The sequence below is a fragment of a genome, unplaced genomic scaffold, assembly GCF_019419815.1.
Source record: "Pyrus x bretschneideri cultivar Hongxiangsu unplaced genomic scaffold, Pyrus_bretschneideri_v1 Contig29, whole genome shotgun sequence".
NCBI classification, from domain to species: domain Eukaryota; kingdom Viridiplantae; phylum Streptophyta; class Magnoliopsida; order Rosales; family Rosaceae; genus Pyrus; species Pyrus x bretschneideri.
The window spans coordinates 3,577,541-3,590,960 of record NW_025999601.1 but is presented as its reverse complement, the minus strand read 5'-3'; the positions used below and the strand labels follow the sequence as shown (position 1 = coordinate 3,590,960).

The window sequence follows — 13,420 nt, the reverse complement described above, 5'->3', positions numbered from 1 at the left end:
GTAATATAGCTTATGAGGAGTCGGTCTCCAAATCCTATTGGAATTCCTAGACTAAATTTACACAATCACATTCATAGAATAATAATATTTACAACATATACGTATTTTTAAGCTAAATATCCCAAATATTCTGTCTTATTAACCCCGAAGTGTGTTTCAATTTCTATAAGATTTTTCTAAATAGATTTACATGTTCCTAATTCGTTTTCCAATGCTTCGACCAGATATTCACGAGTCATATTGTGGGGCTTAATTTTTATATGAGACATAAATTGAAGTGTAGCCGTATGTGGTTCTTATCTTGAGTTTAATAATGTTGGTGGGTTTTGGTTCATCAATTATAGGGTATGAATATTGGTTTTTTGCAATCTTCTCTTGCTCCTCTCTTTAATTTTGGAAAAAAGTTTTGGTTTATCAATGAGCTGAAATTATTACATTTAGTAAAAGAGAGATTATATTCACATACCCCAATTTACTTCTTCCACATATTTTTAATTTTTTAATATTTTCTACACACCACTAACACTTGATAGAAAAATATTAAAAAATTAAAAGGATGTGAGAGAAGTAATTTGGAGTGTGAATATAACCTCTCTAAGTAAAATAACATCCTTGTCCACATTGAAAATATTGCCGCATGTAACAATTAACAAAGACCAAATTGGCTTCCAAACTGAATTTAAAAAGAACAAAAATTATAGCTACGACAGGTGCCAGTAAACGCTGAGTCTGAAAAGCTGTGTGATTCAGATGTTGTAAAGTTCAAAGACGATTGAATTCGACAATGGGGGTTTGAAAGTGATTGAAGAACTGCCATTGAAATTGGTAATATGGCACACAATACAAAACTGAAAGAACAAAAGAAATGGCCTGCAACTGGTTTGCAGCTGTATGTATGTCTGTATAATTCAGCTGCATGCCAATGTGTATTAGAAGCTATGACAGCTCAAAGAACACACTTCATTAAGACACTCCACGAACCACCCCTTTATTCTGCAGTTAAATTGATTTTGGGTAGTCCTATACATGGATAACATGCATGGATTTTGGAGTCAAAAGACCTTTTTACCCCTAAAAAGTTGTGTATCTGTTACAATGTCAAGAGGGTGAGTTTGGTTTTTCCTTTTCCCCAATTAAATATATTGGTGGTTGATATCCCCAATTAGGTAGTCTGTTTAGCACTTCTAAATTGCTCAACTCATAACCCATGAGCAAATTCACACTCCAATGTTAAGCATTCCACTGTAATAATAATAATAACAATATATGTATGTATGTATGTATGTATGTATGTATGTATGTGTGTGTGTGTGTGTCTCTGTGTGTGTGTATATATTTGTTTCAAAGCTCTTCATAAATCCACCATCCCACTTCTGACGAGAGAGAAAATGGGATCATTAGTTTGTTTTCTTCTTGTGATTATAGCACTTTCTCTGCAGGCAAATGGGCAGCCTTTGGTTCCTGCAATGTTCGTATTTGGGGACTCAGTTGTGGATGCTGGTAACAACAACCACCTCTACACCCTGATCAAAGCCAACTTCCCTCCTTATGGAAGAGACTTTGTCAATCACAAGCCAACTGGGAGGTTCTGCAATGGAAAGCTTGCTTCAGACTTCACTGGTATTTTTATATTCTAATCTGCTCTAATTTACAGAAAGAAAGATTCAAACTTAGGTGCAAGGGAATTGGTACATTGCATTCGTTGACCAACTCACTAACTAGCCTAACTTGCATCTGGAACTAGTTATATCTTAGAATCGCCATGCATTTCTCAAGTCTCATTTTTAGACAATATTTTTTTAGTCCACTAATTGGCTTTTTTTTTTCTTTCTTGTTTTGTTTTCTTTGACTGCAGCTGAAAACCTTGGATTTACTTCTTACCCTCCAGCTTATCTTAGCAAAGAAGCCAATGGAAAAAACCTCTTGATTGGTGCCAATTTTGGCTCAGCTGGTTCTGGCTATTATGAGTATACAGCAAAATTATATGTAAAAAGAAATTAACAATTGCAATTTTAACTAGCTAGAAGATCTCTGTAATTTCTCACACATGAACATTGTAGTATGATTTTTTAATTTTTCGTGTGTAAATCTTGGTGTTTACATGCAGAATGCAATTTCACTAAATCAGCAGCTGAAGTACTACAAGGAATACCAAAACAAGGTGGTGCGAATTGCAGCAGGAAATAAAGCCAATTTTACTTCAATAATATCTGATGCAATCTACCTTGTTGGTGCTGGGAGCAGTGACTTTCTTCAGAACTACTACATTGATCCTCTTCTTTACAAGGTCTATACGCCCAACCAGTTCTCTGACATTCTCATGCAATCTTATGCAACATTCATTCAGGTAGATCACAATTCCTCTCCATACCTTTTGATTAAAGAACGGAAGAGGAGATTCGAAATTGGACCTCTCCTAATAGTGAAAATTAGAGAAAAATCTCTTAAGTTAACAGATTTCAATTTGGACCCAATTCAAGCCAATAGCAAACTAAAGCCTTGTTTCTTACCCTTCATTGTCTTAGACTGGACTATTTCTAAGGGGAAACAATTGAAACCAATGGCGGTGTAGCTAGAGACAAGGCTACCGTGAGACCTCTTAGTAGACTAAAATCGCATATAATAGTCTACTAAGAGATCTAAGCACAACTCCATTGAAAATTTCTCGCTCTGCCCTTAATTGAAAATATAATTATGACCAAATTGAAATCGAATTCAAACTACAAGAGAAATATTGTCGTTTGTCCTTCAATTATCTTATGAAGTATAGTAACTAAAAATGGTGACAATTACTGTAAACCCTAACCATCAAGAAACTAATGAAAATGGTTTGTTACAGCATCTGTATGCATTGGGAGCAAGGAGAATCGGAGTGACCACATTGCCGCCACTTGGATGCCTGCCGGCGGCCATCACTATATTTGGGTCGCACAGCAATGAGTGCGTGGATAAACTCAACAATAATGCAATCTCATTCAATAACAAGCTCAACGCCACATCTCAGAGCTTGCAAAATGGCCTCTCTGGTCTCAAGTTGGTCGTCTTAGATATCTACCAACCGCTCCATGACCTTGTCACAAAGCCTGCCGAAAATGGTACGTGAAGAAGAAGAGCCTTTATTTGGTTTAAAGTTAGCCATGCACCAAAATTAGCTTAAACAAAACTTCTTAAAGTAAATCGAGGGGACAGAAACGATAAAATTTGACTTTTCTTTCAAAATCGATCTAGGGACGACCTTTGCAGCTTAACACACAATGTGCTAGCATGGGCGATAAGAATAAATTTTAGTACTATATATACTAAACAATGTGGGGGCTACCTTCAATGTGGTGCCCTAGGTGACCGCCTCGTTCGGCTTTCCTCAGAGCCAGGCCCTGCATTTGTAGCATTGAAAGTGAAAAATACTACTAAGATGATGACGAACTAAAGTAGTAAGATAAAGTAGTTACATTTTTAAGGTTTTTTTTAGCTATAATAGTCCTTCAAATTTGCCTAATCCCTCACTTTGATCCCTGAGATTTGAAATCAATAGAAATGGTCCATGAGATTGTCCATCATCAATCTTTTTGGTCCCTCGGTGAAAAATTATACTAAATAAAGATCAAAATAACAAAATTACCCTCAATAACTAATAGGCCGAAATGATTTGACAAAAATTGAGGGTATCTTTGTCATTTCATCCTTCTTTTATGGAGATTTTTCACGGAATGATCAAAATGATTGATTGTGAAAAAACTCAGGAACCAATTCTATCGATTTCAAATCTTAGGGACTAAAGTGAGGAGTTATGTAAATCTCAGAGACTATTTTGGTTAAAAAGCCTATTTTTAATTAACCTCAATTATTTCTAGAAGAACATCATTATATAATTTGCCACATCAATTGATGTCTAATGAAAGTATTGTGGCAGATGTGTTATATTTTAGGGTGGTGCTGTTCACACATTTTTTTTTTTATCTCTCACATACTTCATGTTAATTTTTATTCTTTGGTCTTCTTTAGTTGATTTTATTCGACTGTCAAAAATTAAGAAATGTGTGTAAAAAGTAAAATTGGATGTGCAGATTGCACCACTAATGTATTATCGTATGGCGTTGATGATATAGGAGACAGTCCGGATGCAAAACAACTGCCAAAACTATAAGACATATGATTATTATCATTTGACACATGGATTGGGATGATAATTATACTTTTGCATACATCTACCTCATTATTTTTTGCCAGAGAGAGAAACTCACATGAAACACATAGTATATTTATTTCTCTTACCACATGACTTTATACTTAATAGTATAATGCCACGGATAGTTCTTGGTTAGTTTTTCTTGTTGGGCCCATAAGATACAATATAAATGGATCAATTCGAAATTTCGAACACAAAATTGGGTTGACAGTAATGAGACGAACACGACCCATCGACACGACTTGTCGCCCTTACTAGTGACTGATATTGACAGGGTTTGCGGAGGCAAGGAGGGCTTGTTGTGGAACAGGGCTGGTAGAAACAGCAATACTGTGCAATGCAGACTCAGTAGGGACCTGCGCCAATGCGTCTGAGTATGTCTTTTGGGATGGCTTTCATCCTTCTGAGGCTGCAAACCAAATTTTGGCCAATGATTTGCTCAGCAGTGGCCTCTCCCTCATCTCCTAATTAAATTAAATTATGCACTTAATCATTGTTTTTCTTGTTTAATTATAAAATTAAAATAAGTGCTGGGCTGGTGCATTTGGTTGCTTGTATTCTTGTTAATTTGATAGCTGGTGTGCTTCTTTTAAATTATCGTGAGAGAAAAAAATTATCAATTAGAAGATAAAGTTCTAGAAACTCCACTCATGTAAGTTTAGTAGAACAAATTATGAATTGTGTTTATTGAGTTGAAATAAAAAATTAATTAAGTTTTTATGTTTAGGTCTAGTGCATTTATCTATATTTTGCTACATCTGGTTAAATAAAGGATCCTTCTATTAATTTAACATAAAAAGACATGTACATGACACATTAGCTAGAAGCCAAAATCATAAAATTAAAGAAAATAATAATAATTAGATCAAAGTACCCCACATTCCAAAGGTCACATCCTAATTTAATGCATAACTACAATACTTACATGTATTTAAAACAATCATCATTTAACGGTTGGATATAATTCATGTGAATATATGTAATTGTATAACATATAAATTTTGTAGCCAAATCACTAATTTAAAACATTTTATAAAATGAGTTCGTGTACTCAACTATCGTCTTTGATGAAGTACTAACAGAAACTAACATTAGATTAGATTACCAAACAGATAAAAATCGCACAAATGTATTTAGTAAAATCACATATTACACAAAAAATAGCACACAAATGCATTTAGTTGCCTCTATAGTTTATGTGAACAAACAAATTAAAATAGGGTGATGCGATCTACATATCTCTTTTTATCTCTCAGACATCATTTTTAATTTATATTTTCAATTTTCGGCCTTCAGATTGAATAAATTAAAGAAGATAAATGACAGAAATTAACATGAGATGTTTAAGAGGTAAAAAAGATATGTGTGGATATCACTATCCTTAAAATATTTAGATTTGTTTATGATACTGAAACATAACCCAATACACCACGTGTCATAATACAAGTGAATAATTTTTTTTAATTTTTAATTTTCCAAACATTCAGCCACTTGTTTTATGATACACCGTGTTCCAGATACAATAAACAATCTTCGTTAAAATAGTTCCCATATAGCAATCTCTCCATATCCATCGCTTTGAACGACACCGTTATTGCCTTTATTATTGGAAACTGAAAATGCGACAATTTGACTTTGGCTCTCCATTCTCAAACAAATTGAATTTGCCTCTCATTTTTTCCTAAGACGGTCCAAAACGCACTAGCAGAAGTCAGACGAGGTTGCGTTTAGTAGAGAGAGAGAGAGAGAGAGAGAGAGAGAGAGAGAGATGGACTACAACCTAGCAGCACTGAAGCTGCTGTGCGTCCAACTGAAAGACGCGACCGAAGACACCAAGAACGCCATGGAACTCCACGGCATCGCCTTCCAACGCGCCTGGTTACAGGTCTCAAATCTTCCCAAAATACCCCTCTCCCTTCCTCCTCCTCTCAATTAACACCGACTGACCACTCGCAGGGCATTCTGGTCCATGTCTTCGACGACGGAGAGCGCTTGCTCCTCGACGACGGAACCGGAGTCATCGAGCTCTCCCTCAGACCCGAATTGCGCCACTGCACTTGGAAAATCGGTATCACCCCCGCACACATTAGCATCCTCGCTTCTTCCTTAAGCGCATTTTAGCGTCTTTTTCTTTTATTATTCATTAATTTATTCAATCTCTCGTTCGTTGTAACTTGTAAGTGATGCAGGAATGTATGTAATGACTGTTGGACGGTACACGCTACGTAAGAATGAGCCGCCAATGATCCAGGTAAAATTATTACTCACATTAACGTAATTTAGCATAGTAATATCGCTTGTAATAATAAAAAAATATTAATCGCATTGTGTGACCCATAACCTAAGGTATCTTAGTTTTCTTCTCGAAAATAAAATCAAATACACAAATTTTGTTACTCACATTGTATGACCTAGACCCATCAACACATATCTGACCGAGATGACTAGCAAATATAATATATGTAACGCTACTTAAATTCGGATGTAGGAAACCATACTTTGTTGTGATTTGTCATCTGAACCAGTGATAGAAGAATTTTTCCGGTAATCTACTGTTTACATGAACAGATTTAGCAACGGTTAACACTGAAATTTAAGTTGCGTTTGTGACTGAATATCAGGTACACAAGATGGTTGATCTTTCGGATTCCCATGATCGAGAGGCAATGTGGTACCTCGAAGTTATGGAGGCATACAATCTTTTCTATCGGCGCTTAATGGAAGGGTGAGAGAGAGATGGAAACCAAACTACGTACAACAGTTTCCTTGAAGCAATTCCTACCAGTTGTGCTCGACATTTGAAAATCCCTTGCTTACCTGCATCAAAAGTATGAACGTTTGAAAGCGCACATGTATTATGTCTAAGAACGATTGATAGTGCACATGTATTATGTCAAGCATGCTCAAGTTACTAGTACATGGAATTTGTAAGCTTCATTCTTGTATCAAACATAATCAGCAGCCATACACCAATGTACTTGCATGATTCTTTTATCTATCGGCTCACACAGTTTCAGCAATACAAAGATCATCCAGCATTGATGCAAATTGGGCAGATCGTGTATGTTATCCTCTCCTATGTTAGGTACCTCTGTTCAGTTTCAGGAACATTGACAGTGCAACCATCTGTCCTGACTTTCCTTGCCTCAGCAAAACATTATTCGAGTTGCATTAAGCAGGTTTTCTAATATGCAAATATCCACTTCGGTGTTTGAGATGTAGTTTCGGTTTCTGGAAATCTCGTTCTTACAACTTATATTCCTTTCCTGTTGGAGATCCAAACAGATTATGTTCCTCCCGGTGATTCTGTTGCTGCCGTGACTCTATTCTTCCGTACCCTGAGAAACTGTAGACGGTTCATGCCTGAAAGTAATACAAAGTAATGACGTTCTTCCATAAATCCAAAAGGAAAGTAAGCACTAAAGTCAGATACAGATAACAACAGTTTTTACTATCTTCCGGTATTCTTGCCATCTAAGCACACATGACACCTGAGTGTCAATCCAAGAAATTATCTTTCACTTATACAACAACAAAGTCTTTTCCCACTAAGTGGGGTATATCATCTTTCACTTATAATGATAAGAAATTATAAGGAATCCCAAAACACTATGACAAGTTGACAACAAGACAACGACAAAGGGTAGGCGCTGCCGAGCCCAAGAAAATAAATGAAGGTTATAATTTTGTTTTGAAATTGAGATATAAAGAGAATGATGCAAAACTTAAACGAGAAAAAGACTATTTAGATGTACCCAAAAATTGGAAAACTAAAACCTTTTTGAAACAAGATGATCTTTGAAGACTCTTAAAAGCATTTAATAACTATGGGTAACAACCAAGAACTGTGGAACAAACTTACTCAGAATGCTTGCGACAGCAGTCCAGCAATCTATCAACACTTAAATCATCCGCATGTTCGTCCATCGTGTCATTATCCTTGGCATAATCCTTTGAAGTAGTCCATTGATTTAAAATACTGACGATCCTTCTAAGCTGTAGCAAAAGTGAAGGAAAAATATATTGCAAGACATGGAACTTGGTACGTGAAACAATATAAACATCACCTATAACAAGAACTTAAGGTTCTACTATCGACTTAATTGCATAGTTATTGTAAGTTAACAAATTGGCAGAAGAGGATACAGCTGTAGTTCTAGCTTTTGACTGTAAGTCGCCTAATTGAAAGTCGAGAAGATCATCTTCAATCGCATCAGATTTGTTGACTAGAACCAAAACATACTGCTGGAGAACTGACGGGCTCATTTCCTTTTCCTTAACTCGAACCATTAACCTTGCAATGATGTTCCAGAGTGCACTCCTTGCTTCCAAATCGTCCGAAGAAAAGGGAAATAAATCAAGCAAACCCTGTAAGAAAGGCAAATCTGGATGGATACGAAGTGTCACTTCCATGTCGTGCCGTGATATTAAACCAAAAGCACATGATAGTAAATCTTGGAAGGAATAAACAAGTGAAGGAAACATAAACAGTTTACCCTCCGCTATCTCCAATGCTAGAGTAGATTCATCTGAAAGAATGTTCGCAATTAGAATTGCAGCTGTAACACAAGAATTTGACACCTAAAAACAAAAAAAAATTGTAAGTAGGAGTCAATCGCCACAAATTTTGGTGCAATATAACAAATGGCAAATTAGAAGGAAAATAGTATAAAGACTGCAACGACCTAGCTTGTTTTTGTTGCAGAATGTAATATAGTTTGTCCTTTCCTTTTGTTTATTTGTTCGGTTCAACAACATTTGATAACTGCAGTTTGAAATGTCACAGCTGCCTTCCCTCCACAAATTAGTAGCCTCGATTGTTACTTATGATCAACTTCACTATACTTCAGCAGAACTAATATCCATATATCTATTGGGTAATTCAGTTGATGTAAAGTTATTTAGATGGTGTCAGTAGATTCAGTTGTTTCTAAGTCATAAGAATGTATACAATATCATTTCCTTTCTTTTCAAGGTCCTCATTTTCTCATATTACCATTGAATGGAAGGCTTTTTTTCATAGAAAAATTACTAAAATCCTTATTTCGTCAAAGATCCAATTGCAAAGATTATAAACTGATGTACACGATCCTTAGGTTAGCCTCTAGATTTTTTTTGATAGAAAGAACAGATTGTTCCTGAAACTTCTAAGAAAAGTAAGAATGTCAATTCTCTGTGGTGAATAGTTGATTGGTGTTAACTTTCAGCAAATTACCCAAATGCCAGACCATCAGCTGGAAGCAGTGAACGAAACAGCAAAACCAACAACTTCATAAACATGGAAATTATAAAGTATACCTATGATTCGTACTTCATAATATCTAAGATAGATAATAGGTACCTCAACTTTATCAGGGAGTTTGACTAGGTCACAAGCTAGCTGAAAAAGTTTCTTGTTTGAACAGATGTGTTGGGAATGACCATCAATAACTGAGAGAGCTTCAATGGAACGGAGGATTACATCAAGAATTGGGTACCTGGAATTGTACAAAAATGAGCATATATCAGAATGAGATTACAAGTACATTTTTAGGCGACAGACTTACAAATAAGTTTTACATTGCAGAATTTTACACAGTAAAAGAATTGCAGGCTGAAATAACCATGATCAACAATATTATTTCCTAAATAAAGCTAATGTAACAGAATTGTCTCCTTTTCATAATCTATTAAAAGGCATAATCAAAACGAAGACATCAAAATGCTTATGAAATAAACGCAGAACCAATTTGACACATGGTACATGGTACATGTACAAGGAAACTTCAGCTGCAGATGGATTATCTACAAACCTTTCAGGTTCTCTTTCACTCATTAATTTGCTCATTTCGAAATCCAAGAGATTTATGAGTAGACTTGCTACTCCCAGCTTCATTAAAGGTGGAAGGAGAATATGCACAACTTCGTCCGAGTTTTCAATGGTGGCTAACAAGAGTTCAACATTCTGTTAAAAAAAAAATTCAGTAAGACAACGAACGCAAACATTCCAACCTGGAAATAGAGGTAATGCAGTTTAAAAGTGACTTATTGATATGTTTTACCAGTCTTTACCCTCTGAAGCATCAGTACAAAGAGAATAATAGGCATAATCCAAGGTGTGGATCCCAAAACTATTATCAAAGTTTAAATCAAATATAGGTAGGGTTTTCACACCATATGATTATTTCAAGTCAAGTGGTCCTATATCCGGTACCAATTCCTGAGTTCAAACACATTTCAACTTCATATTCCATTGTAACTCATTGGTGAAGTGTAAAGGTATACATCCATCAAAAAACAATAAACACCACATGCATGATAAAAGGTACAATTATATAAACAAGAACATCCAAAGGATTTACTTGGGCAAAAATTTTTCACTTATGAGTCTAAGAAAAAGTGACGAGGTACCAAACCTCATTTGAGCAAAAACTTAAATGGTATCTGCTACCTTTTCTATAAGCTGTAGATTTAAGCTATTTTCTGCAATCCATAGAATGCGGCTCAGATTGTGTTCGGACTGCAATGCCTTGGCCCAAATAATACGTTCACTACTATGAAGACCCACAGTTAACAGCCTGTGTCAATATAATGATTGTAAGATTAATCTCTGCATGAATCCTTGGTATCTGTAAAATCGCTTCGTACATGTTACGGCAAGAAGCATAAAAAGGTCAGTGAAATCGTTTATAAAATCACTTGGTATCGTTGAAGGCATGAAAAACATTTTTAAATTAGCACCATGAAGAAATAAAGATACATGATATAATAACCACAACAATGTCCTATCTATAAAACTGTAATAAAATAAGAGACAGACATGTACCACCACTTCCCTTGTTTGCTAAATGCAAATGATTAGGAATTATTAAGCTCCATATAATTCATTAGAGATATATGAAATATAGAGTACGTACTGTCCTTATGTACCACACAGAAAGCGGTTTATAACAACAGAAGCAGAAACAAATTTCAAGGTCATATATTTCCCTGCCAAGCCAGGAATATGCAAGAAGCAATTGAGAAAATGACTATTAAGCATAATAGGACAGGAAATAAGGATAACCTTTAATATCATATACAAGTCAACACCAAATATGATAATACCAAATCCAGAAAAATTAAATAGGAGTCATAGATGAAACTTAAATATTACCTGCAGGTTTCACATAAACACTGAGCATCATCAGAAAACAATTGATCCACAATTATTCCAATTAATCCATTTGTAGAAACTATTTTTTTCATGGGAAGTTCGTGACAGGCCAGGTTTCCAATAATTCCAAGGCTGATTTCCTAGAATAAGAAAAGAGAATATAGTCGCACGCTGAGAACCTTCGAAAACTACTAAGTTACCACGTACACTAGTTTTCACCAGGAAAGTTGGAGGGAAACAGAGATAGAGGGCAAGGAAAATTTTCGACTTAAAAACAAAAATGATGTCATAGCAAAGGACAAAATTGACTAACCGTAGCACGCACAGATTGTGAAACCATAAGGTTTGCTAAAAGCACTTCAAGTACAAGGTTTTGCACCTGCACAAATAAGTTTATATGTCTATCTCACGAATACAAAAGAAAATACATAATAAGAAAAGAGTACCAGAAATGTAGAAAAAATCAAAACTACAAATCCAGCACCAATCTTTTATAATTTCTAAAACCTCGAAATTGTGGCCATTGCATATGATATTCTTTTCCAAAAGTAGTTCTATTGTTCATGGTGACAAGCAAGTTGAAGCCATATCAAAAATGATAAGCTAGAAATTGCTTTATATTGTTAAATGCCATCACCCATCAAGTCATGTCAATAACGACTGTTTTGCAAAGAAATAAAATCACGTTAGATATTACTGTTTATAAATTTGCAATGCTTGTCTTTTAAATTTTTAATCAATGATTATTGGGGATAACATGATCACAAATGAGAATATAACACATCCAAACAAAATCAAAATGAGCAAAAAATAACAAAGAGATGAAGAAAATCCCAAGCACCATGAGTTCTGCATGAGTTTTACTTGCAGCAAGATCCCATAAAATGCAACCATACTCTTCCCAAGCCTCTATTCCCACTGGGACACCATATAAATCAACGTTTTCTCCTTCCTCCGGAGCATTTTTATGAAAATCGTCAATAATGTCCATGCTTTCAGATACATCTTTTGATGAGTGCGGTGATACGTCTCCAGGTGGAGTGGGCTCACGCTTTTCCACGGAATCAGCATTTAATTCTTGCACAAGGGCCTCAAAACCCGACGAATTGTGTTTATTGTTTGCATTAGCTGGTAGAAGTCTCCGTATCAGAGAGATCACATAACTAGGATCTACTGTTGTTGAGATGTCAAACAGCTGCAATGCGTGCATGGAAAAAAAGTTTGAGCATCAAGTATGTTGGGCAGCGTGTGCTTTTCAGTTGTCAATTGTCACCAACATAAATTTTCTACTTAGTCAAGATGCAATGAAATACACAATTGTACTAGATAAGCTGAAAATGTCACTTTGCCACGGCCAAAAATTTCGATACCAAAACCGAATTCACTGAGTGAGGGAAGCTACCATCATTGATCATTGAAACAAAACCAAAAAGAATATTTCCAAATTGGCCCTCCATTACTACTTAGTAGAACAAATTAGTTTTCGTATCAAAACCAACATAAATCTAAAGCAGCATACAGGTTTTAACAGTGAATAAATCGAAAAGCAGATTAATACCCACATCACAAATTCCCCCACTTTATCTTCCTAATCAAATAAAACGCAAATCGAAGAACAATAATCAAAACCCAGAACCCAAAAACTCCAAAACGCACAGAGGCCCATCGAATTTGTACGGAACCATTGAAATTCAAAGAGAGAGAGATTAAACGGTGATTTTACCTCATCAGGGGGAGCAGAAGGGTGGTGTGCGGTTGCGTTGTGGTCTTGTAATTGTGGTTGTTGTTCTTCTTGGTCCTGTAGAGGTATTGAATTGGAGTCCAGCGCCATTACCGCCAGCTTCAGACGAGCCCTTCTGTTTGTCTGGTTAGGTTTCCCCCTGTTTTCAAATTTTTTGGGGAAGAAGAAAACCACATTCTACTGTTTTCAAATTAGAGTGATAAAACATTTATTTATTTATTTCGGTTAAGTATTCTCCTAATTTTTTTCTTTTTTCCTTATTTATTTATTTCGGTTAAATATTCCGCAAACTTTAAACAAAAGAGAATGAAGTAAAAGCCAAATCCAATGGTTTTTTAATTCAATTTTTATAATTTTT

At 35.5% G+C, this 13,420-nt stretch overlaps 3 protein-coding genes across 3 annotated transcripts; 2 read left to right on the top strand and 1 right to left on the bottom strand.

Annotated features, from left to right (window-relative positions):
- The first annotated feature begins 1,283 nt into the window (after positions 1 to 1,283).
- On the top strand, positions 1,284 to 4,912 carry LOC103929852 (GDSL esterase/lipase At5g22810). The gene is made up of 5 exons (XM_009339111.3): positions 1,284 to 1,620; positions 1,856 to 1,986; positions 2,108 to 2,347; positions 2,840 to 3,095; positions 4,461 to 4,912. Exons 1-5 carry the CDS (start codon positions 1,287 to 1,289, stop codon positions 4,652 to 4,654), a joined length of 1,155 nt encoding a protein of 384 aa, XP_009337386.2. The 5' UTR covers positions 1,284 to 1,286; the 3' UTR covers positions 4,655 to 4,912.
- Positions 4,913 to 5,808: 896 nt separating this feature from the next.
- LOC125479500 (recQ-mediated genome instability protein 2) lies at positions 5,809 to 7,180 on the top strand. Its single transcript, XM_048588894.1, has 4 exons — positions 5,809 to 6,071; positions 6,143 to 6,254; positions 6,376 to 6,437; positions 6,808 to 7,180. The coding sequence occupies exons 1-4, from the start codon at positions 5,955 to 5,957 to the stop codon at positions 6,913 to 6,915; spliced, it is 399 nt and encodes a 132-aa protein (XP_048444851.1). The 5' UTR covers positions 5,809 to 5,954; the 3' UTR covers positions 6,916 to 7,180.
- LOC125479499 (protein saal1) lies at positions 7,016 to 13,262 on the bottom strand. The gene is made up of 11 exons (XM_048588893.1): positions 13,045 to 13,262; positions 12,163 to 12,516; positions 11,635 to 11,700; positions 11,322 to 11,461; positions 10,617 to 10,743; positions 9,979 to 10,130; positions 9,528 to 9,663; positions 8,683 to 8,767; positions 8,333 to 8,571; positions 8,049 to 8,182; positions 7,016 to 7,549 (listed from the first exon to the last, which is right to left on the bottom strand). The coding sequence occupies exons 1-11, from the start codon at positions 13,150 to 13,152 to the stop codon at positions 7,510 to 7,512; spliced, it is 1,581 nt and encodes a 526-aa protein (XP_048444850.1). The 5' UTR covers positions 13,153 to 13,262; the 3' UTR covers positions 7,016 to 7,509.
- Positions 13,263 to 13,420: the final 158 nt, after the last annotated feature.